Below are 24,797 nucleotides of genomic sequence, written 5' to 3'. Positions count from 1 at the left end.
AGGCACTTCAAGAGTTTTTAAGAAGCATCTCAATGTTACATTAAAAGTCAACAGTTTGCCCCTCCTTCATCATCTTTAGTAACTTATCAGTGAGTTCATAGTGTGTAATGTAATTGGATCTGTGTGTGTGCCTCTCTCTGTTAGAGGATTCTTAGTAATAAAAGTCTACCTGATATATCTGACAAATCACTTTTTCTTTGGGAAAGTTTTCTGTGAAACTCTAGAGTCCTTAAAAGTTGGAACGATCTTCAAGACCTGAAGTGAAACTACTTCCAGACTACCTCTCCATTTTTGTACCATTATGGGTACTTACAAGACATTGGATCCTTATAAGAAAAAAAAACTGATGGGCAATTTTAAACACAGTGAAAGTACTTCTAAGATCAATAGCTCAGGCCTCTGCTGCTTTTGGCAGGTTTTGGCATTGTTAGGAAGTGCTTTATAACACTAGCTATAAAACACTTACGTAGAGATCTGAGTTTCAGTGTTTCTCTATACCCAAACTCAAGAAAATCAGTTGCCATGTTCCTCATTGGGAAGTGAATTCAAGAAAGTAAATAATAAATACACCCAATTCTGAAGAGAAAGAAAGATTTATTGGAAATTGTCCAGGTTTTTGATAAATATTTAGGTCTTTAGCAAAAGTCGTACCTGTGAGACTGTAGATTTGTTCGATAATCTTGTTATCACCTGAAAGAACAAATAGAAATTTTAACAATCATCTCAACTTCCTGTTGGTTAGGGGCTGAGTGAAATAGGGGAGGCAGCAGGATGCGTGTACAGAGAATGTGTGTGGAAGGGACACAGGGAGCGTGGGGAGGGGATGGAGGTACCTGTAGAAGTCAGAGGAGGAGGTAACTTCTGAAATGTGCTTCAAAACACCTCCCAAGTCTTACCCACCCTCGAGAACCTAGACTGGCTAGTGTGAGTGAAGTCAAAACAAGCAACAAGTTAAAGGTCCACCGCAAGACACCACACCTAGGAAATAATGGTCCCAATATTGGGTTCTTGGCTGTATTTTTCATTCTGACACTTCATTCTCTCTCTTTATGTTTTCACCTCCGTATTCTTTCCTGCTCTTTTGCTAAATTCTCTTATCCTTCCTGATTTTTCTCTCTTGCTCTGTGAATAGAAATTCATTAAATCTTTTCTTGTTCAATCTCATTACTTTCTCTTTCTCTGCCTCCCTCTTTTCCCTGGAATGATGGTAAAGAAGATGTCTCCTTCCTGTCTGTTTGATACGGAACTCACCATGGTGTTCCTTGTGGACTAAGATTAAGTTTACTGGGAATGATATTCCCTTATGTCAGGGAATCTAAGGTTTCATTGATTGCAAAAAGAAAAAAGGAAAAAAAATCCACTATTAATACAACTGTGACATGCTGTCCATTTAAGACAGATCTCCATTTCAGAGAAGCTAAAATGTGGGCCAAAAATGTATACCTTAAAATCAGCTAAGCTTGGATCTCAGGACGCATTTTTTTTATAAAATAGAACTTTGGTACTGTGGAGGAGCATATTAAAAACATAATCTTCCATGATGTGTAAAGAAGCTCTGAAGAATGTGGCATGTCCTATAATCACTCTTCTAATATCATCCACATTGTTTTTCGCTCAAATACAGTAACTTCATTTTAATGTGGTAATAGATGCTATCAATTAACATAATTTTATTCACATAAAAGAAATTTGCACTCAAAAGTGATCTGCCTAGTAAGCCAGACATCTTTGTAATTCTCTTACTCTCTCATCATTTTTTCCCTCTAGATGATTAGGGAAATGGATCTGTCATTATTTATACAAATGCCAGCATCGTTATTGCTGTGAAAATACATGTTTCATCAATATTTAATTTTATCAAAGAAGTCAACCCATGCTACATCTGCTTAGTTGCCTAAATATGCACTAATCAGAAGCATTTTGGACATAAGTTTCGTAATAATTCCCTAAACGGTGACAAATAAAACAGCTGAATAATTAAAAATGTGAAAAATAAAACCAAATTATGGTGCTTTTTCTACTGTGGTAGGCATGAAAATGTGTTTTTAAAAAGGCTTTCATTTGTAGTTTAGATTAAAGACAGAACATCATGATGGGATTCAGGCAGCCTGAGACGCTCCAGCTCATACAGATGCCCTCAGAGGTATAAGGAAAAGATGCTGGTCTGTGCTCCAGGCTCCTTGCTTTACTACCAGATGAGTTTCGTCAAGTTGCTAAGCCCTGAGTCCCAGGGTTGTTTTCCAGTAGTAGCACTTCTCAAATATATATGTGCAAATGAATCACTTAGGGATCGTGTTAGAATGCAGATTCTAATTTGGGAGATTTAAGGTGGGGCGTGGGATTCCGAATTTCTAGTGAGCTCCCATTTCATCCAAATGCCACTGGCCCAGGAGGCACACTTCTGAGTAGCAACATCTCATAACCAACGTCAGGTTTCTTATTCTATCACCTATAAATTAAATACTCATCAAGTGATAAGCACTCTGTGAGGTGTTTCCCAAGCATTATGTCCATTAATTCTCACTGTGATCGTCTGAGGTAGGTATTTTTAATTTCCACTTTGCAGAAGAGGAAATAAAAGGCCTAGACAGAGTTAAGTGGCTTGTAGAAGGTTGCTACTTCGTGGCTGACTAAGCAGTAAAATGAGCACAATGTGGGGTGTTATGGGCATTAAGTGCAATAATATATTTCAAAGTGATTGACATGGAATGTTTTTTTCTTCCTCCTATTTTTGATGCCTTTAATCACCCAAAGTAACCCTCCCTAATATTTCACCAACCTTACTGATGGTCCAGAGCCAAGCAGAATCAAGTATAACTTCATCTATAATCAGTAATTTCCCAACACTGTGATAGAATATCTGAAGAAATAATTATATTTACATACAATGGTAACCACTTCTGTTTAAAGAGTACTCTGATATTCATTCTCAGGACTAACACTTCATGCTGACCTAGATTCTGCTAAGTATAGGAGATAGTACTTTAAGGGAAACTCAACATTTTAAAAGTAGAAGTCATCCTAGAGTGTCTGCTATGCTGATTTTTCTACTTAGCAGATAACAGAATGTCTTGAGAAGCTTTTTTTTTTTTTTTTTTTTTTAAATCAGGTGCCAGTGAATGTCTTTCAAATGGTGGCAGGTAGGGCCCAGTGATCTAGAATTTCACAAAGTACTCCAGGTCAAGTTTGAAAGCAATGAGTAAATCCAACTCCATAACTTTAAAGACATGGAAATAGCGGCCAGGGAGATGAGATCTCTTGCCTATTCATTCATTAAGTTAGCAGCAGAATCTCTACCAGAAGCCATGGATCTGGATGCCCTGCGTTCCTCACACAGAGCCCTAAATTTCTCAGGCCCTGCCACCAGCACTTCTTGCTTACTGCATGCCTGACTACATGCCTGATGTGTTATGGAATTTAATCTCAACACCGTTTTGGTGGTTGCCATAAATCAGATCCAAGAAGCTCATTTAGGTTACCCAAAGACTGCTGTAACCTTTCTTGGGTCACATATTTTTTGGAAATATGAAACATTATAAGCATTCTCTCAGCAGGAAAAAAAAATGGATACAGTCTTTGGATGGAAAAAGTTTGTTGACCCCAGTCTTAGGCAACTTCGAGTCCCTCCTGCATGGAATTTTTATATGATTTAGATAATTAGAAAAACTTCTAGTCAGCTCTAATGGGATTTTTTTTTTTTAAAAGATTAGAGTTATACAGGTTAGGAAAATAAAAAGAAAGCAAATCAAACATGAAGGAATGAATGGAGGTCATTGCAATAAAGTCTTGAGGGAGATAAAGACCATTGAATGTCAGCCCACTCAAACTTTAGAATGTATCTGTCAATCTGTCAGAGTGGAGGGAGCCAAGAGCAGGGAAGAAGTAGGTGGTAAGTTCTCATGAACAGAGGTAGGGCTTGATGGATGAAGAAATACTTCCTCAGCCGTGGTGAGTTGCTTTAGGACACTTCACACAGCGTTTCTTCTTTTCCTTCCTCCACATCCTAACTACCCAAATTGCTCTGTCATGCTGTGAGTGCCATGGGAACTGGGAAGGAGGGCTCTTAAATCACAAGATATTGCTCTTTGGCAAGGAGAATGAGAGAGAGAAAAAAATAGTCTCCTAGTTTTCATACTATCTGCAACAAAAAAGCAAAACAAATTCACAACCTTTTTTTTAAACTGTGGAAAGGTCTCCAGATCTACTATTAAACTTGAATTATAAATAAAAATCATACATACTAGACATAAATAGCAACTTTAGATGTGAAAAGTGCTGTTACATTCTCTAATGTCATTATCTTACTCAATAAACACATTCCTTTGAGAACGTTCATAGTTCACACCTGACCTTGGCCGTCCAACTCACTTTTTTCTTGGCCAGCAAGCCAAGAAAGGTAGGAAATCTACTTTCACTGTTTACTTGGTTTACAGGTCAGAATTTACAAGGCCTCATGTGAGTCTGCAAATGTCCCCTCAATATGAAATCTAGGGAGACGCTGGAGCGCTTTGGCAGGAATGCTGTCTACAGCTGAACGCTCAACTGGGAAATGAGATGCATAGGGCCAGGCTATTCTTTCTGACTGATTCACGATATCTTCTGCTTCATTAATAACGACACACTGATTAAGTCACAAAGCAGATTGAAGGAACATGTGTCCTCATTCAGAAAAAGAGATTATTCCATATTTTATGTTGTTCACTGGACAGAAGCATACCCAGCATTGGTGGCTGTTTGGAATAAAGAGATTATGAATGAAGCATGCTAACAAATAACCCCATAACTCATGGAGTTAAGATGTCCACACCTGCAAAACCATAAATCACTGTTACTTAACAGAGGCGAGCAGCAAATCAGAAGCACTCTTTTTCATCTTTGACTGGCTTCTTCCTCTTACGCAAGTGCAGGTGCCAAGAAGTCGTAAATGACACCCATGGCAGGGGCTAGTGGGAACAGGGGCTGAAAGCCTCTGAAGAAAGGACAGGCTTTGAATAAGTGAGAACTAATTTTCAGCTATGCAAATCTGAGATTTCATCACCATCCAATCTGAAGGAGAGATTTCTGTTTTGAGGTTGGTCTGGAATTCTAAGTAACACAGTTTCTGTTTCCTTTGCTTGCTGTATAACCTAGAAACAGAAATGAGGTTCCAATGAAAGAGCTGATGATTTTGACGTTTTCTAATTTCACTCTGAGCATTGAGGTCAAGACAAGCTCTTAAGACTTAAAGGAGAATTGTCTTCCTCTAGGTAAAGACTACCACTTCTGATGCAGAAAGCACAAGTCAAAAGTAATTGAGTCCTGAATTTAGGACAGTTAGAGCTGGAGAACCTTCCACTGAGCCCAAAGAGAAGGGAAGCAGCACAAAAGCTCTTCATTGCATGTTATGACGAAAGGTCTATATGCCGGGACCATGGGACCTGGTTATGAGGTAGGATAGTACGATGGTTAAGAACTGAAATTTATTTATTAAAAAATTTTCCTAGTCCTGCCATTTGTTAGCTGTGTAACCTCGGGAAGCATGTTAAATCGGATAGCTAAGGCAGTGCTGAAGTAATTAATAACAATGTTCTAAATTTCATTGGCTCACCACATTGGACCTTTATTTCTCATTTGCAATTTGTTATGTCCAGGAGCTCTCTCACAGGTGATTCAGGGCCATCGGGTTCATCTATATTGTTGTTTGGCCATCATGTGGCCTCAGGATTGTCCTGCCTTCATCTAGGAGCAGCTCAGGAGAGGGTATGGGGATGGATATTGGTAGGTGGCTGACTGCTCAGCTTGGAGTGATATATCACTTCTACTTGAATGGCCAGAACCAGTCTCACGGTCACTGATGATGGAAATTCTGAGAGCCTTCATTTCCTCCCCTCATAAATGAAAATCATAACTAGAGTTGTTTTGAAGATTAAATGAGATGTATATGTGTAAACAGAGCAAAACTTGGAGACCTAGTTGGGCACATTGGGCATTGTGCTACATTAAGAGAAACACAGTGCAGCAACCAAAACTAATCAAAATGTAACTGCTTTCTTTTTGTGAGGGTCTTTCAAGACCCTTAAACGGAATGTAGTTGATAACACACCGCAAGCTTTCTTAAGATCGCCCCTCCTTTCCTATCCTATTAAGCAATAACGAAGGGGCCTTTCTGTCATTTGCTCACTGAAACTCTTTCTGGATCTTTTCTTTTTTCTTCCCTCTGACCACAGTTCCCAGCATTCCTGCCAGAGGTGACAAGCCATGATAGATGATGACACACTCTCCAGGCCGTTTGTTTCTCTAGAGACTGAAAGCATTTGGAGCCTGCTGGCAAGTGTGATTCTAAGCACTTCAACTTCATGATCCATAAGGAATTTTCACATAGAATTTAAGGTGAAAAAGTCTCCACATTGCTACATTTTTTGGTGGTTTGGTGCAGTGCCTGGCACCATAAGTAATTCATGTTAATAGATACGAATTTATTGATACATTGATTATGAAGGAAAGTTTTCCTTAAATGGAATTAGTATGGGGAATACAATATAAGGTGGATGCCATTTTATATCAATTGTTTAGTTATGTCACAGTTACCTTAACATTCATACAGATGGGTCTGCCCAACTTGAAACTATACATATACAGATTTTTAAAAAAAAAACAAATAGACATGTACTTCTTAAATATCAGTTTTTCCCAGGTTGCTCTTTTGGCAAAAGGGATAACATCCTATTTCACAAAAACACACTTTTCTTGGCACAACCCCAGTTAGAATATTTTATATAAAGAAATGGTTTGGGGTGGTGCCTGTAGCTCAAGGAGTAGGGTCCTGGCCTCATATACCAGAGGTGGTGGGTTCAAACCTGGCCCTGGCCAAAAACTGAAAAAACAAAGCAAAACAAACAAAAAAAGAAATGGCTTGGCATTCTATTCTTTTCTTTCTCAATTCCTTTATCAGCTTCACTTCAACAGAATAAGACGTTTTTAAACTGTCCATGCGTACAAACGCAGTCAAAAGACATTGATTACATGCACAAATTAACTCAAGCACAATTATCTTTGAATTCAAATGCAAAAAATACAAAGCTTTGAAATTCAAAGAAAACTCAAAGGTGTTTCTTGATATTTAATTAAAAGCTTGGAAAATGGAGGATTATTTTACTAATATGTGGTTCATAACATTCTAAAAAGGTAAAGGAGGAACATCTACACTATTCTATGCAGAAAACCTGGAAATATCTCAGCTACCGTATGAGAGTTTTAAAGATTTCAGGCTTAAAAAGCTATATCCCAATAAATGATTTGGGAGTTCAGCAGGGTAATTCATGCTAAAAGAATTTATACTGTTTAAATTCATTGTATTGAGCCAAGATCCCATGCCCCTCCATGACCTGCTTCTGATTAGGGTACAATGGCTCCTGGTTAGCTTGTAAAGTCAGCTACTGTGTAATTGTAAGGAAACACAATAGCTGGTCTCAAAAGATTCTCAGGATACCCACTGAGTATTTTGGTTCTAAACCAGGTCGGTTAAGAAAAATGCTCAATTTTGGTGTGAGAAGGTTGTGTACCCCAACTCCCCATGGCACATTCAAAGTTAATGCAAAATGCCTAATTTGCTGCCTAGGAAGCTCATTGTCAATTATGCGCTGTAACAAAAAAGTTGAACAACATTACTACGCGTATGTTGAAGATAGTGCTTGAACCAAAAAACTGAAGTGAGCTCGTTTGAACTGCAATGCCTTGCTTAGCTTTCTTAACCAGCAAAAATAAGAAGAGGACTAATCTCGGATCAGGACAGCAGGGTTGTAGACATCCTAAAGACATACAGTTTTGTTTTTTTTTTACTTAAAAGGAACTTCGAAACTTAAGCCTGCAAAATATTATTCATCACAGCATTACGACTTTTACTAAATAATCAGTCATTTCTAGGTGATGAAGACATTCTCACAGTTTGTAGATATGAGGCCAAGCTTCTTATGTTACAGTTTTCTTATACTCAAAGTTGATATGTGGAGAATCATCAGGAAGATATTATTGATTAATTACATATCAACGAAAAACTCTTTGTGAGAACCGACAATAGGATTACAGACCAATGAAATTTTGGAAGAAACACATCTGGCATATTTTCTCCCTCAGTAGTGCTCCAGAAGAAGGAATTTCCCAGAACAAAAATTATGTCATAAATAAAATATTCCTTGTGGGGTGGGATGGCTCTCCTGTAATCCCAGCTGTCTGGGAGGCCTAGGAAGGGGGACTGCTTGAGGCTAGGATTTTGATATCAGCCTGGGAGATTCTATAATTTCTTCTTTGGGTATCTTTCTCAATGTTTACACTCACAAGGCATGGTGACTCATGCCTGTAATCCTACTCTGGGAAGCTGAGGCAGGTAGATTGTGTGAGCCCAGAAGTTCAAGGCCAGCCTGAGTAAGAGTGAGATACTATCTCTTTAAAAAATAGAAAAAATTAGCTGAATATGTGGTGGGCACCTGCAGTCCCAGCTACTCAGGAGGGCGAGGCAAGAGGATAGCCTGAGCCCAAGAGTTTGAAGTTGCTGTGAGCTACAAAGCCACAGCACTCTACCTATGGTGACAGAGTAAAACTTTGTTTCAAAAAAATAATAATGTTTTCATGCAAAGCATGTTTCCTGTGTGTGAAGCAGATCATTCTCCTGCTGTTTTCACAGTCGTGTATATTTTCTATTTATTTTCTTGTGAAAGTTTGTATTTTGATCTGAAGCTTTTATCACAGATATTTCATTAACCTTTTAAAATAAACAATGAGGATTTTAGGGAGAGGTTTTATGGGAAGGAGGGGTGAAGCAATGGCCCTTTTCCTGAAATTGTACTATGTGGTGAAGTTTTAGAGTTATGACATGGCCACCTAGTCACGAAGTTGTGACCTGCAAATTTGAGGAAAATCACAGTGATATCTAGTGAGGTCCCCCTCTTGGTAAAAATGTAAGGGGCAAATGTCATGGGCGTAACTCTTTTGGTGGGGTCATTCTGAACTTCGCTAATACAGTCATTTATAAATTTTGTACAAAGCCATTATTCTTTTAGTCAGACACATGAACTGTGTACATATAGTTCTCTTCAAAGGAAGCTTTTTCGTCCAAGTTTTCAGGCTACTATTTCCATGGTAGCAAAATATAGACAAGCAAAATTGGAAGGATAATGCTTCTGTGACTGTTTATACAAATTTGTGCAAACAGAAATGCAAATTGTAGCTCTTCAAGCTCCCAATCTCTTGGATCAAACTGTACTTGTTGGGTTGTTTCTTCCCTTTGGATTCTTTGGAGGGATGATTCTGGCCTTAGTTGTGTAGGGAGTCTAATCCTCAGGGTTTCTGGATCCTTATTCATTGCTCTTTTTAAAAGAAACTGTCCGTTTATTTCTCCACACATAATGCTAACGTTTTGTACCATCAAGACAGAAACGAGACTAATATCCTCAAAGGAAAATGTAAATTGTATAGCCCAGGATATAAATATACTTGGTTACTACTACTCAGACTTGAGACTGCTTATGAGTCCTGGCAAAATGCGGTGACGTACATCAGTCACCATATGTTCTGCTTTTAAAGACCTTAATCTGGACAGTAGAAAATGCAAGTTGGATTACCACGTCACTAAAAGCTTAGCATCTTGCAGACGTTCATCTAGTCTTCCTTAATCATTTTCCTCAATGACATGACAACAAAACCCATTAAATCCCAATGCCTTTGACAGCAATGCATCTTCATGGGTGGGTCCCTCCCCCCTTACAGAGCTGTCCACACCACATGCAGGCCTTCACATTCATAACCTCAAGGCACTTCAGTTTTTCCCTAACTCTGCATGTGGTTTGTTCATATTTCTGACTACCCGACCGCTGCTTCCTCCACTTAAAGCTGCCACTGTCTGGGCATCCTGGAAGGCCGGGTTTAAATGGTGAGCAAAGGCAGGCCTCAAATCTGATCAGCCAGGAGCCTCCAAGATCTGCCTGCTGAGTGCAGTCTGTGCCGTGTGTAAGCAGACTGCCTCCACCAGATGTCATTTTTTTCTGCTGTCTGCACCCTGTGGGGGAATTTCATGGGGAAAGTGCTATTAAAGATATTTCTCCTGGGATTGTATAATCTGTTTTTAATTTTAATTTAATTTCCACTAACTTAGCTCATTGACACAGGTTTAATCATACCACCCACTGACTCTATACTGTAACAGCTGAATTAGAGATTTGGGATTAAAGAGCTAACTGGTTTGGGATCAGAGGATCAATTGAAGAGATGTCCCACATGCCAGGGATGACCTATGAAACATTATTAGGCTAGCATCGCCCCCAAAGAGAGAAATATTTACTAAAAGAAAACACATCCACATGTAAAGAATTTTCAAGTTGACTAAGAAATGCAAACAAAAATCTAAATTAAAATACTGCTTCTTTCACTTATACTCTCAATCCCTTTACATAAATGTGTGTGTGTGCGTGTGTGTATAGGAAGCTCTGAGAATGTGTTATGTGTTGCCAAATGTGATATAAATGTGATACTTTCATACTTCAGTGAGGCTTTTATTTACCTCAACTAATAAGAAGAGCTCCACTTCTCATAAGGTTTAAACTGAGTCTGGAAAGAAATTAAAATTCGATCTTGTGCATCTGAAATGGTGGTGGAGTGGAGATCTCACAAATTTACTCTCACCTGGGTCAAGGGAAGGATGCAGAACATTGGTGTATGTGGGAGACTGAAAGGCATGTACTTGAAGCGAAAGAAATTCTACAGCTGATCTGTGAACAGTGTTATTTAACAAATAGATGGATTTAGGGGCAAATAGGACCGCAAATACAAAAAGGGGGTGCGTCAAATGGCCAAAGTAGAGTGGTGTGGCCATCTTATTTGTCCTCTTGCTAATGAAATGCCTTTCCTGAGGTAATTTCATTACAATGGGTTTTTGATAATATTGATTGAAATTAAGAAGACTGAAGTGAACGTCATTCTGGAAATTTGGTACAGATTCCGTAATAAGTCAGAATGCCTGAAGAAGTACAGACGCTTTTGCTCTGATCTGTGGCAAAATGGTTTAGTGGATAAGCATGATAGGCAGGGATGCAGAAGACCAAAGTTTGACTTGATTTTTGTTTTGCTTAATTCTTTCACGAATTCTGTAATCTCAGGCAGTGAACTCCTTGAACACCAATTCCCTCATCTATGAAGTAAAAATACAATCCAAACTCCCAGGTGGAATGTAAGGATTGAAAATTAAATTAAATGAGGTAATGTCAACAAATCACCTTGTTCATAATACATACTTAATAAACATTGGCATTCTTTTCTTTATGTAGTTAGTAAGCCTATGACTAAATATTTAGTCAACCAGAAACAGCAAAAGACATAAGATTTCTTTTTGACTAAATCTTATCTGAAACACAGACATGGTAAGGTCCATGGGAGATTTATCCATTATGAAAGTCGTCTGTCCAAAGGGAATTTTCTAACACATCTAGGCATATAATTTATCTAGGTTACATAATCAATGACCAGATTATGTGAATAAATTTTCTTTTTCCCATCTCAATAAGTTTGAATTGGGTTTATGCCACTTGAAATAAAAAGAAAAACAGTTTTATTGGATGGTACAAAGGTTCCTTTGAGTTCTAATGTTCTATTATTCTGTGGATATGGAAACAAGTATATGTATATGTGAATGAATCAATTAATTTCCAGGGAGCATTCATCGGGCATATCCTTTGTGCCAGCATTTTGACTAGGAAAGGATTGCAATGATGAATAAAATATAGTTACAGCTCTCAAGGATCTCAAATACATATATGTATACAACGGAGTCCTCCACTTGTAACTTGGTTGGATTCTTACAATTAATTTTTATAAATCTTTCTCATTGAGTATAGTGTATTAGGAAAAAGGGCATAAATCAAACGTGCAGCTTAATGAGTTATTAAAAAATGTTGTGGTTCATTTTTTTATTCACGTATTTGGCTTGTGGAACTTGTTTTCCCATAGAAATGTATTTCCTGTGAAAGCCCCATTAGCTTTGCTGGCACTCAGCCCTTAACAGGGTTAAGCAACTGAGCAAGAGGGTATAACTGTTTTGATGGGTAAACCTACGTGAAGTTTCAGTGGGGTTTGGAGACAGATAGTTTGGGACTAGAATTCTAGTTCCTGATCTCCCTTACTGCCTTGCTTAAGGAGTCTGGGCCAGTTTTTCTTTTTTGTTTTATCCTTAACTAGTCTTATCTAGAACACAAACTTATACAACTTATTTATAAAGTTGTGAGAATAAAATAAGTTAATGTTTGTAAATGTTAGTATACAGATTGGCTCATAGGAGCTACTATAATTACAGCAACATGAATATCATTTTCTTTTCACAGATCTTTTCTCATGAGAGTAAAGCTCTGTTACCCCAGCCTGCAGGAGAACTCCTTTGCATTGCTAAGGCTGAAACCACCATCCAGAATGTCAGTGGAATGGAGGACCCCAGTTCTCCCCACCTCCCAACCACCTCTAAGTAACAGGAGAACAGGCTTGAGGAACCTGGTGGATGTACCAGGAGGTTGTTTTTTATTCTTAAGGAATACATGCAAGGGGAGCCAGGCCTGTTTGTGGGTACGTGTGTGCACATGCAAATTTAGCACTTTTTATTTCAGGCTGAACATCTGCTGTTCCTGCAGGATGGAAGCAACCAGAAAAATAAGGAAAGAAAGACTCTTTTTGTCTCGTGTATGGGATGGCAGGTGGCCTTTTTACCCCTGTCTTTCCCAACCCAAGCACTCTCTCTCTCCCCCTACAAACAAATTTAAAATCTAACTGCTTGCCATTCAATTTGCAAACACAAGCTGAAATACCCAGATGCCACCAAACTGTGGCTGTTCCCTTTGCACGGTGTGTGTTCTGTTCTTTGATTGATAAGAGGCTACACAGGAGAGAATTTAGAGGAGATAAAACATGAGCCAATATTAGAGGTTTTAAAGCTTTTTGTGTATTCTCTCACTTAAATGCTTTTATTTTAATGTATATTTAAATGGGACTTGGTTTCTATGACTGTGTTGCTGAGAATGACTGCACGGGACTGACTGTGATGTGATTACACAGAGGAGACCTACGATTCACACAATCACCAGCTTGGCTATATTTGCCACTACCTTTGCCCACCCACCCTTTTTCTTGATCTTGTCTTTTATGTCAATTCTTCAGCCCTACTGGGTTGCCATGGAAACCACCTTATTATTATAGTGTGATCTCCCTTCATCCTTGAAGTCCCCACTCCTCCCACTGCATGCATGATAATTAATAAAAGCTGGATGGGCACTTGACTTAGGCTGAACCATTCATTCTGTCTACAAGAATCTAGAATCAACTAGCAGAGTCTAGTTTAATCTGATGACTGTTTTCCTGCCATTTGGATGAGAAAATAAAGATGGTGAGACAATTGCAGGAGAGAAGGATGGAGAGGATATGCAGAGGAAAAGGAAAAGGAAAAACGGAGAGAAAATCTTAACGGAGTTTGAGAAACTGATTGTAAGAGTTCTTGAGATGCAGAGGGGTGGGTGCATGTGTATGTGCATGCACGCATGTGTGTGTTTTGTTTGATCCCATAAATACTTGGAATTTTTTACAATAAATCCTCTCTGGCTCTACTGCTATGCTGTATTTGAGTTGGATTTCTATTGCTTACGGTCAATCCTCATTCCCCCCCCCCCCCAAATGTACCAGGATTCTCCATATGGCCCTATTGCTACTAGCTCAACCCTAAAATAAGACAGCATAAGTATGTAGTGAAAATAAGTGAGAATAACTTCTTGACTTTGTTTACAATTTTTAGAAATATAAAGCCTCTCTGAGGCAAGGGTCTAGAACATCAGGGTTAGAAGACACATGAACTTAGCCTCCAGTAGAGTCCAACAGAGCCCAATATTTTCTTTAAGGAAGAAGATGGGTAATAATGAAGCAATAAGCTTAGGCAACCACTAAGAACAAAAAGGGCATTCAGGGTCATTTTGCTCATCAGAGGAAGTAGCACGTGTAAATTAAGTGCAGGAAGTCTAATAGTAATTTTCATTTACTTCATATCATGAGCTCAAACATAATACAAGGCTCTGGAGACACTGAGCAAAACACGATCTCTTCCTTCAGTTTGCTATGTTTGCCACAACAACTTCTGAATCTGCTAAAAGACACCAGAATGAGAAAAGTTTCAAAACATAAAAGATATGCTGGATACTACTAAATATCTAAGCCACTATTTATTGAGCTTTCCCTATCTAACATTGTCTTAAGCACCCCAACAGTGTAAGGAATATAAAGCAGTTCACTATGAGATATTTCAGAGAAATATTTTTTCCTTTCTAAGGGAGAGTATTTTAAAATACACAGCTGACAAACAAAACACTTGTTCGGCTCGAGATGACAAGGAAAGCTGACATGATCACATGACATGCGAGTCCTTCAATATGCAATTTTCTAAGAACAATTATCTTAGACAAGTGCAGAATTAATTATGTTCTCTTATTACACAAGACTGTGCTAGCAGACGTACACCTACACACAGGCTACTCTTGAACTAAGTATCTGGGCTGTCAGATATAATTTTTAAAATTATTACTATTTGGTAAATCATTTTCAAGAAAATTGCTTCCAAGCATCCAAATTTTATTTCAGACCGAAATAGGTACTAAATTTAAACAAAGTCTCTTTGGAAAAGCTTCTTTTCAGTACATTCTTGGATTTAATTAAATTATAAGATAGTAATAGTTACATGGGCAGCAAGAGATGTTGGCAAATCAGAATTTCACTTGAAAGATCTAGTCAGGCTTGTTTTTATTTAAGGAAGAAAATATGAAGTTGAATCTCATTTATGTGGTGCAGCTTAATTACCCAAGAAATTGCCCAGTGCTAAGAGATCTAAGTAGATACAACTCAATGGAAATTAGATGCCTTTTTCAATATTATTTGCATTTGAGATAAGGGCTGCCTTCCAAAAACATAAAACTAGAGATTAAGATACACCTTGTGTATTAAAGGCAGGGGATCCAAACTTAGGCAGAAATACATATTCAAAACCTTAGTTATACATACATAACCTTAGTTCAATACTAGTAAGGTTAATGTTAATTAGGGAAGGTGAGAAATACTTGATTAGGATTCTATGGTGTGTATTGGAGACCATATACATGACAGATTACCGTTAAGGGCAACAGATCTATGCATTACCATTTAATAGAATATTACAGAACCATGAGCTGTTTGACTAGACTCTGGAGTTTTCCACATGCAAATTCATTTCAGCCCCGGTTTTTTAGCCTTGGGCCTAGAGCAGTAAATGTGAGATAAATGTGTTTAGAATAACTTAATAGTTGACAGCACTGCTTCTCCACTTTCTGGGGGTATTAGTGTTGTAATAGTTTATTTCTATAGAGAAGGGTTGTGTTAGCTTAGATTTGAAGGTAGATCTCTTATTTTAACATTGATTACTATACTAAACCACCTGGAGGAATTATATTACTCATATTGCAAGCTTTTAAAAAATCTGTCATTCACTTAAATTCCTCACTGGGATTTTGAAAACCTCTTGTCCTGATCTTAGAGGAAATGAAAAATAGCGGTTATTCAATTTAGCTGTTCTTTCAATTTGTTCTTTCAAATCCTACTATTGACATTCTCTTTGGCTTTGTAACTTCTAAGAAATATAATTCTGAATTCCTGTGGCTTTTCATTTTAGATTCTATTTACTGGCCATAGAGGCTTCTGTCTTCAGGACTCTCTTCATTTTTTTAAGATTTGACATAACTTACAGGTCACAACATGGACTTACTGACTTTCATTCATTCACTTGTTGAATACATATACATGTTGACTCTGCACCAGGCTCTGACCTAGACACTGGGGAGATAGTGCAGTAGTACAGAAAGACACAACGCCTCCATAGAGTAGGTTTTGGTAGGAGAAATTGACTATGAGCAAGAAAATATGCAAATTAAAATAATTTCAGATTCCGCTAAATGCTATAAAAAAGACAACCAAGATGATATGACAGAGGATTACTGGGAGAGGCAAACTCTATAGCAGATGGCCAGGTAAAGCTGGAGGAGAGGCCTTGAAGGAAGAAAGACTATCAAACGCAAAGGCCCCAGGGCATGAGAGGTAGGTAGAGCCTGGCACATGGAGAAGGGAAAGCAGGGAAATTCGCTGGAGTATAGAGCTGGGTGAAAGATGGTATCAGGTGACTTTGAAAGGCAGGCAGGAGAAGGAAAGCATGGGACCTTGGAAGTTATGGTAAGAAGTGTGGATTCCACTATGAGCTCATGGGGATCTATTGAAATATCTTAAGCAGCAGAAGACATTTTACAAAGACTACTCTACTCCTGTAGCCTTGAGAAGTGAGGATGGTAAGAGGATAAGAGTAGAGGGAGAGAATCACTACGTCTACTCTCATTTGTCATGGTCAGATAGACGTGTTTCAGCTCCTCCCCCATCCCCACACATATGCTTTGGGCTATTGAGAGCAAGTTGATTCAAGCATTAGAGACTGGCTTACTCTAGACGAAAGATAAGCATCTTTACTTAGTACTGCTGGTGAAAATGACAGTACCCAAGATATACACATAGACTAAGAAATCAGAAATGGCAGCTGTTAATCAGGTTTATTCTTTGCATCCTTTGCAGGTTGCTGGATAATATAGGTGTGTGTGTGTGTATCTACTTGTGCATGAATCTTGGAAAGGAAGAGAGGGCCATCGTATTTCAACCAGAATTATTTTAATCTGAGACTTGTGTACTCTGTATATAATATTGAATGGGGTCACTGAGTCATGTTATGATACCCACATACCTCAGTAATATTATAGTTTCAGTTCCATACTACTTCACAAAGTGAATATTGCAATAAGGTAAGTCATACAAATTTTCTGGTTTCCCAGTACATATAAAAGTTACATTTACATTATACTTGAGTCTATTAAGTGGGCAATAGTGTTATGTTGAACAGATACGATGAGCATAATTTCATTAAAAATATTTTATTGCTAAAAAATTGCTAGCAATCATCTAAGTCTTTAGCAGGTTGTAATCATTTTGCTGGTGGAAGGTCTTGCCTTCATGTGGATGGCAGCTGACTGATCAGGGTGGTGGTTGCTGAAAGTTACAGTGGCTGGAGCAATTTCTAAAAATAAGACAGTGATGAAGTTTGCCTCACCAACTGATTTTTCCTTGCATGAATGATTTCTTTGTGGCATGTGATAGATACTATTTGATAACATTTTGCCCACAGTAGAACTTTCAAAATTGGAGTCATTCTTCTCAAAGCCTGGTACTACTTCAAGTATGTATATATAGTATTCTAAGTCCTATGCTGTCATTTCAGCAATGTTCATGGCACCTCTAACAGGAGTATATTCCATCTCAAGAAAACATTTTGTGCTCATCCATTATAGGCAACTCCTTGTCTGTTGACATTTTACCATGCAATTATAGCAATTCTGTCACATCTGCGGGCTCCACTTCTAATTCTAGTTCTCTTACTATTTTCACCACTTCTGCAGTTGCTTCCTCCTCCGAAGTCTTGAAGCCCAAGTAATCCCTGAGGGCTGAAATCAACTTCTGTTGAAATTTGGATCTACTTCCATGAATCAAAAGTGTTCTCAATGACATTCTAGAGGAGTGAATGGTTTCCACAAGGTTTTGAATTTACTTTTCCCAGATAGATCAAAGGAATCACAGTCTCTAGCAGCTATATAGCCTTACAAAATTTATTACTTCAATAATAAGACTTGAAAGTTGAAATTACTCTTTGGCCCATGGGCTACAGAATGGATATTGGGTTGGCAGGCGAGAACACAGCATTAATCTCCTTGTCCAATTTCATCAGCGCGCTTAGAGAGATCTTATGCATCATCAATAAGCACTAATCTTTTGAAAAGGAGTCTTTTATCCAGTCAGCAAGTCTCAACAGTAGGCTTAAAATATTCAGTAGACCAAGCTATAAAGAGATGTGCTGTCATCCAGGCATTGTTGTTCCACTCATAGAACATAGGCAAAGTAGAATGAACATAATTCTTAAGAGGCCTAAGATTTTTGAAATGATATATGAACATATGGCTTCATCTTAAAGTCACCAGCTACAGTAGCCCCAAACAATAGATTTGGCCTGCTTGTTGAAGGTTTGAAGCCAGCTATTGACTTTTCCACTCAAGCTAAGAAAGTCCTGTATTTTGGATATATCATATTTTATGGAATCTCTCTCCCAGAAATGGATACCTAGCTTGCTTTCAATTCCTGTCATGGCAAACAGAGCTATAATGAATCTTGCCATCCCCTTTTTGGACTTGTTGGAAGAAATTGTGGATACATATCTGAGTATAATTAACAGGTCACACTTAAATGGATTAAGTAGTGCTAGGTTTCTCTGCAAAATACTTATAAGACTATATTTTCCACTAATAATTGCAGAAGAATTTCTATGTCTTAATGCTTTATTAACATCCTCTCTAATGTTTGTTTTCTAAGAATGTAAAGCGTTGTTTTAATTTTCATTTGTGTATTTCTAGTGTTTCTGAACATCATTTCATATGCTTGTTACTTTTTTGTGTTTCCTTATCTACATATTGTCTATTTATAGCTTTTGCTCATTTTTCTAATACAGATTTTACTTTTTTTTAAAAGACAGAGTCATAATATGTTGCCCTCAGTAGAGTGCCATAGCATCACAGCTCACAGCAACCTCCAACTGTCTTTTTTTTTTAAAGACAGAGTCATAACATGTTGCCCTCAGTAGAGTGCCATAGCGTCACAGCTCACAGCAACCTCCAACTCTTAAGAATCAATGCTTAACTGATTCTCTTATCTCAGCCTCCCAAGTAGCTGGGACTACAGGCACCCACCACAATGCCTGGCTGTTTTTTTATTGCATTTGTCATTGTTTAGCAGGCCCAGGCTAGGCTTGAACCTGCCAGCCTCAGTGTATGTGGCCAGAACCCTAACCACTGTGCATGAGCGCTGAGCCTTTTTTTTACTTTTTGATCAAACCTATGTAGCTTTAGGTATTTTAAATACAGTCTTCTATTCTTTCCTTTGTTAAGTTTATGTATACCATTAGAGACTTTTATATTCAATTATGTTTATTCATATTTGTATTTACTTTATGCATATGACAATTCTGAAACTTTTTCAAAGAATTTTGTGCTTTTTATATATCCCTCAGTCCATGGGATATATAACCATGGGGGTGATTCCAGGATCTTCCATGGATACCAAAATGCTTAGATTCTCTAGTTCCTGATATCAAATTGGGCAGCGTTTACCTGTAACCTATGGAGAGCTTCCTGAATATTTTAAATCACCCCTAGTTTGCTTATAATACCTCACACAGTATAAGTGCTACACAAATAGTTGTTACATTGTATGTTTAGGGAATAATGATGTGGAAAAAAGTTTATACATGTTTTTTACAGATGCATTAAATTTTTTTTTTTCAATCAGCAATTGGTTGAACCCGTAAATATATATCCCACAGATACAGGCAAATACAGATAAGGAAGGCCAACTGTATTTGTTTCACTTTGAGGGTCAGGCCTCTGAAGTATTCATTTTGTAACTGTACTACATAAGCATGGTGCTTGGTATACACATGGGGAGACTGGGATATTAAGATAAATGTTGACCTTTTTCCACTGGAGATGGCATCTTCCAGTAATCCACCAAAATGACAAACACAAAGGGAAAGAGGAGAGGCACCTGATATATGTTCTCTAGGCCTTTTAGAAAACATGGAGCTGCTCCTTTGGCCACATACATGGGAATCTACATTAAGGTGATATTGTAGACATCAAGGAATGGGTACTGTTGAAAAAGGCATGCCACACAAATGTTACCCTGGCAAAACTGGAAGCGTCTACAATGTTACCCAGCATACTGTTGGCATTGTTGTAAACAAAAAAGTTAAGGGCAAGATTCTTGCCAAGAGGATTAATGTTCATATTGAGTATATTAAGCACTCTAGGAGCTGAGATTGCTTCCTGAAACGTGTGAAGGAAAATGATCAGAAAAAGAAGGCAGCCAAAGAGAAAGGTACCTGGGTTCAACTGAAGCTCCAGCCTGCTCCCCGCCAGAGAAGCCCACTTTGTGAGAACCAACAGAAAGGAGCCTGAGCTCCTGGAACCCATTCCCTATGAATTCCTGGCATAATAGGCATATAACATAGCACACAGGAGTACCAGTGGACCCATGTTTTTAGGTGCTGGAACCTATTTCCCATGAATTCAAAAGTCAATCAACACTTTATCATATTCAATAGCAAGGTGCCTCCCTGAGCTATTGGAACCTCTTCCCTACGAATTCATGGCATGGTAGATAAAAATAATAGCCTACTGCTCCTGTTTCTCGTTCATTCACTAAAAGTGTGATTTTTTTCCCCAAAGAAGTATTAAAGCAAATTTTAATGTGTCCAAAAAAAAAAAAAAAAGATAAATGTTGAGGTTTCAGTCTGCTATGGGTCAGTGTCATGAACTACCCAAGTACCATCAAATATGTCAGCAGTGGAGAGAAGGTGCTGGAGGCAGGCACCCTTCAAGGGCTCTGTCCTTGCTGCTTCAGAGAGACCCTCTGGACTTTGGTGGGACCACTTGTTATGGAAGACAGGAGTTCAAATACCTTCACTGGAAGCCACTGGCCCTCCGAAAACTGAGAAAATGTCCTTCCATTTATTACAGAGGTAAATGAGGAGACTGTTGTTTATGGTGATCAGATTACATGACAATCATGGAAAACTGGGAAAGGAATGATTTGATTGACATGTTTAAAATTGTATTAGAGTTTGTTACTTAAAACCCCCTCCTTATGGTAAAACTAGAGAATTTATTATCTTTTTTCAAGAACTATTGTCATCTGTTGCTCAACAACCATAACACCATCAACAAATTAATGCCTATCATGTACAAAGCACATAAGATACTGATAACAACATCTGGATTTCCAAAGTATTAGCATTATTTAATTTAGAAAAGAGATATTTTGAATATCCTTCAATAATTTTATCTACCGCAAATTCAATTTTTTTTGAGACACAGTCTCACTGTGTTGCCCTGAATAGAGTGCTATGTTGTCATAGCTCACAGCAACCTCCAACTCTTGGGCTCAAGTGATCCTCTTGCCACAGCTTTCTGAGTAGCTGGAACTATAGGCACTTGCCACAATGCCTGGCTAGTTTTCCTATTTTTGGTAGAGACAGGCTCTCATTCTTTCTCAGGCTGGTCTTGAACTCCTAAGCTTAGGTGATCCACCTACCTTGGCCTCCCAGAGTGCTAGGTGTGAGCCACAGCACCAGTTCACAAATTCAAAATTCTTATGTTAAGGCAAACTAAATATCACAACTAGCAACAGATGCGTTTGTGCTAAACTCAATTTTTATAGCGTTTACTATGAGAAGCAGTGAAACAAATTTCTTATGATATGCATAGCTATATTAATCCATGTTGTTATTGGGGCCATCCAGGAGATATAAATAAGCGCAAATATAGAAAACACACTGATTGCATCAAATGCATATTAGCATGAGGTCAAATAACTCTAGACAGCCTTTTAAACACTTAGAAAATATTTTATAGATTTTAATTAATTTACCTATGAGAATTGGGTAAACTGTCATTCTAGAGTTATATAATTTGTTATAGTTATAAGAGTCACAATCTTACCACTGCATTCAAATTCTTTCTAAAATTTGACTATATCTTAAAGGGCTTTTTGTCTTTGTTTTACTTAAGAATGGGGGTGACTAACACTTTTCTGTTTATTCAGAGATTCTGGTAATTCTCTTTGTCACCTGATAGTTTATAAGCTACTTGGGGTACAAAGTGCCATCCAGAGGGAAAAATTAGAAAGACAGAGGCAAACAAAGTTAAGCTAATATGTGTCAGGAATGACGGGGAATTGGGGATGAGAAGGGCGCATAGACGAGAGGAGAGGAGAGTGGCGACAGCAATAATAAATGGCAGAACAAGCTGGCAGAATGGCCACATGATTCTTAAAAATAAGGATACGTAGATAAGTTAAAATTACATTGTGGGCCTCTCCACTACGCCTATTTTTCTCATTCCACAACCCATCACCCAACTTTCCACACAAGCTTCAACCCCCCAGGAAACCCTACATAATTTGTTATTTTTATTGGTGCTCCTGGAAATTAAGAAAGGGGCTTAGTCCTACATTTCATCTCACAGCAGAGTAGAGCTGCAGAGTGAGGAGCAGGGCTCCATGATCATCAGAACAGAAGCTCCATTGAAAGGCACAGTATGCTGGGGAGGGTGCAAGACGCTTCTCTGAGGATATAGAATTTTGGGAAGAGAAGTCCAAAGTTATGTAGTCTTAAGCAGGCATAGCATCCCAGGATCTTGGATATACATGAATATAAAAATAAGTTTTTAATGACAGAAGATTAGGAAATCCAAAAAAATAAAGGTCTTAACGGTAAGCTTCGGTCTGCATTTGCCCTTAAAATGTAGCTCAGAAGGCACTCTTTTTGAAAAGGGACAGTATGTGTGGTTCCCGCCACAGTGAAGTAGCTTATTTAGAACTAATCTTGCAGTCAAAGTGATTATTAAGCTGGAAGAGACACATAACCTTACTGCTTCAGGGCATCTGAGAGCAGGCAACTCAGGCAAGACTTTCAGCCTGGGAGCCCAGGGAGAAGGAAAGCACACCAATGCAGCAGTGCGTTCAGCCAGGTGTTTTTGTGGGGCATTGGCTCTTTCACTGTGAGGTAAAATAGGATAGAATAGTGAGGGGTAATCTCACCGGCTAAGGAGACAGAGGATGAAGGTCAGGTGAATCAAAGCCTATGGGATTGAGAAGTGCAGTTCCATAGAGGAGGTAAGTGCAGTGACAACGCGTCACTTGAGCATGCGCGGGGTAGTACTTCAAGAAACCTAGGCAAAAGCAGCGGCTGGGAGGCTAAATAGCAGAACACGGTTATATGGTACTGGGACATGGATGCTGGGTCAAGCCTTGCCAAATAGGAGGAACTTGGGTAAACATATTAGGGTTTTAGCTGAGAGTCCAGAAAACCTGTGTTTAGGTTACACCTCAGAACTAAGGGAAAAGCTGAAATAGCCTCACAAGGCCTAAATATAAACTATGGCAGGATAAAGGTGATCTTCTGCCAAAAGGAAACCTTATCTTATTTAGAGGAAAAGACATAAACAAACGATCTTTGATGAGCAACATCAATATTCAAAATTATGATGCCTGCTTTGAAAAACAAAGAAACAAATGAGAGAGAGAGAGAGAGAGAAGTAGCAGACAACAGAAATCATTTCACAGACGATTCAGATATTGGAGTTGTTCTACACAAATTTTTTAATTGCTATAATTACTATTCCAGAAAATAGGAAAAAAGATTAAAAATTTTATCAAAGATAAAAATTCCTTATTGACCTGAAGAAGAATAAACTAGATCTTTATCCCACACCGTATATAAGAATCGACTCAAACTCACTAAAAGACTTACATGTAAAGGGAATGATTTGGGGAGGGGGGTATGACTCCAAAAACACAAACATCAAAACCCAAAACAGACAACTTGGATAACATCAAATCAAAAAGCTTTTGCACAACAAAGGAAATAAGCAGAATGAAGAGACAGCCTCCTGAATGGAAGAAAATATTTGCAAATCACACATATGCTAAGGGTTATGGTCCAAAATACATAAGAAACAACTCAGTAGGCAGATGATAGATAGCCTGATTAAAAAACAGGCAAAGCACCTAAAACAAGACATACAAAAGGGCAATAAGTATTTGAAAAGGTGCTCAGCATCACTAATCATTAAGGAAATGCAAATTAAAACCACAAAGAAGTGCACCTTATACTTGATAGAATACATATCAAAACACCAAACCCTGAAAATAACAATTATTGGCAAGGATATGGATAAAAGGGAACCCTTGTACACTATTGGTGGGGATGTAACTTAGCAGCCATGAAAGACAGTGTAAGTTCTTCAAAAAATTAAGAATGAAGTTGCCATATGATCTGATAATCCTAATACTGGGCATATATCTGAAAGATTGAAATCAATGTCTTGAAAAGATATCTGCACTCCCAAGTTTATTGCAGCACTATTCACAATAGCTAAGATATCAAATCAACCTAAGTGTCCCTCAACAGAGGAATAAAGAGTATGTGTGCAACAGAATATTATTCAGCCCTAGAAAGAGGAAAATCCCACCACTGAGGTAACATGGATGAACCTCAAGCACATCAGGCTTAGTGAAATAAGCCCGGCACAAATAGACAAATATGGTACGATCTCAGTTACATGTGGAATGTAGACAACCTTTAACTCTGAGAAGCAGAGAGTAGCATGATCACCAGGGGTTAAGAGGGATAAGGGATCGGGGACATCTTGATGAAAGGATACAACATTTTAGATAGAAAGCATAAGTTCAAGAGATTTATTGTCCAACATGGTGACTATAACTAATAATGATGTACTATGCACTTGAAAACCGCTAACAGAGTCGATTTTAAATATTCATTGCAAACACACTTAAATGATACACAGGTGAGGAAATGCAGATATTAATTAGCTTAATTTAGCCATTCCACAACATATACATTTTTGAAAAACATCATGCTGCACACCATAGATTTTTAAAACAGATAAGAATCCTTACAGTATACAGCAAATGAAAAGAAATAGAGATTGAGATTTGATACTTTCACTTTTCATGCTGAGGAATATTAGCTAATGTCCTTTCTTTTCCCAATTCGTCTTCCCTTTCTATCGCTTCTACCCCCTAACTCACCATCAATCTTTAAAAATAATTGTTACTTT

General features: G+C 38.2%; 1 protein-coding gene across 1 annotated transcript in view; it reads right to left on the bottom strand.

The window, feature by feature from the left end:
• Positions 1 to 24,797, bottom strand: part of KCNH8 (potassium voltage-gated channel subfamily H member 8) — a 395,301-nt gene that overhangs the window by 39,743 nt on the left and 330,761 nt on the right. The window contains exon 12 of the mRNA XM_003781732.1: positions 652 to 690. Coding sequence (XP_003781780.1) covers positions 652 to 690 — 39 coding nt within the window. The remainder of the gene's footprint in view (positions 1 to 651; positions 691 to 24,797) is intronic.

This window comes from Otolemur garnettii, unplaced genomic scaffold, assembly GCF_000181295.1.
Source record: "Otolemur garnettii isolate 467f Iridium unplaced genomic scaffold, OtoGar3 scaffold00002, whole genome shotgun sequence".
Lineage (NCBI taxonomy): Eukaryota > Metazoa > Chordata > Mammalia > Primates > Galagidae > Otolemur > Otolemur garnettii.
The sequence above is the reverse complement of the archived record's forward strand: the minus strand, read 5'-3'. Positions and strand labels throughout refer to the sequence as shown.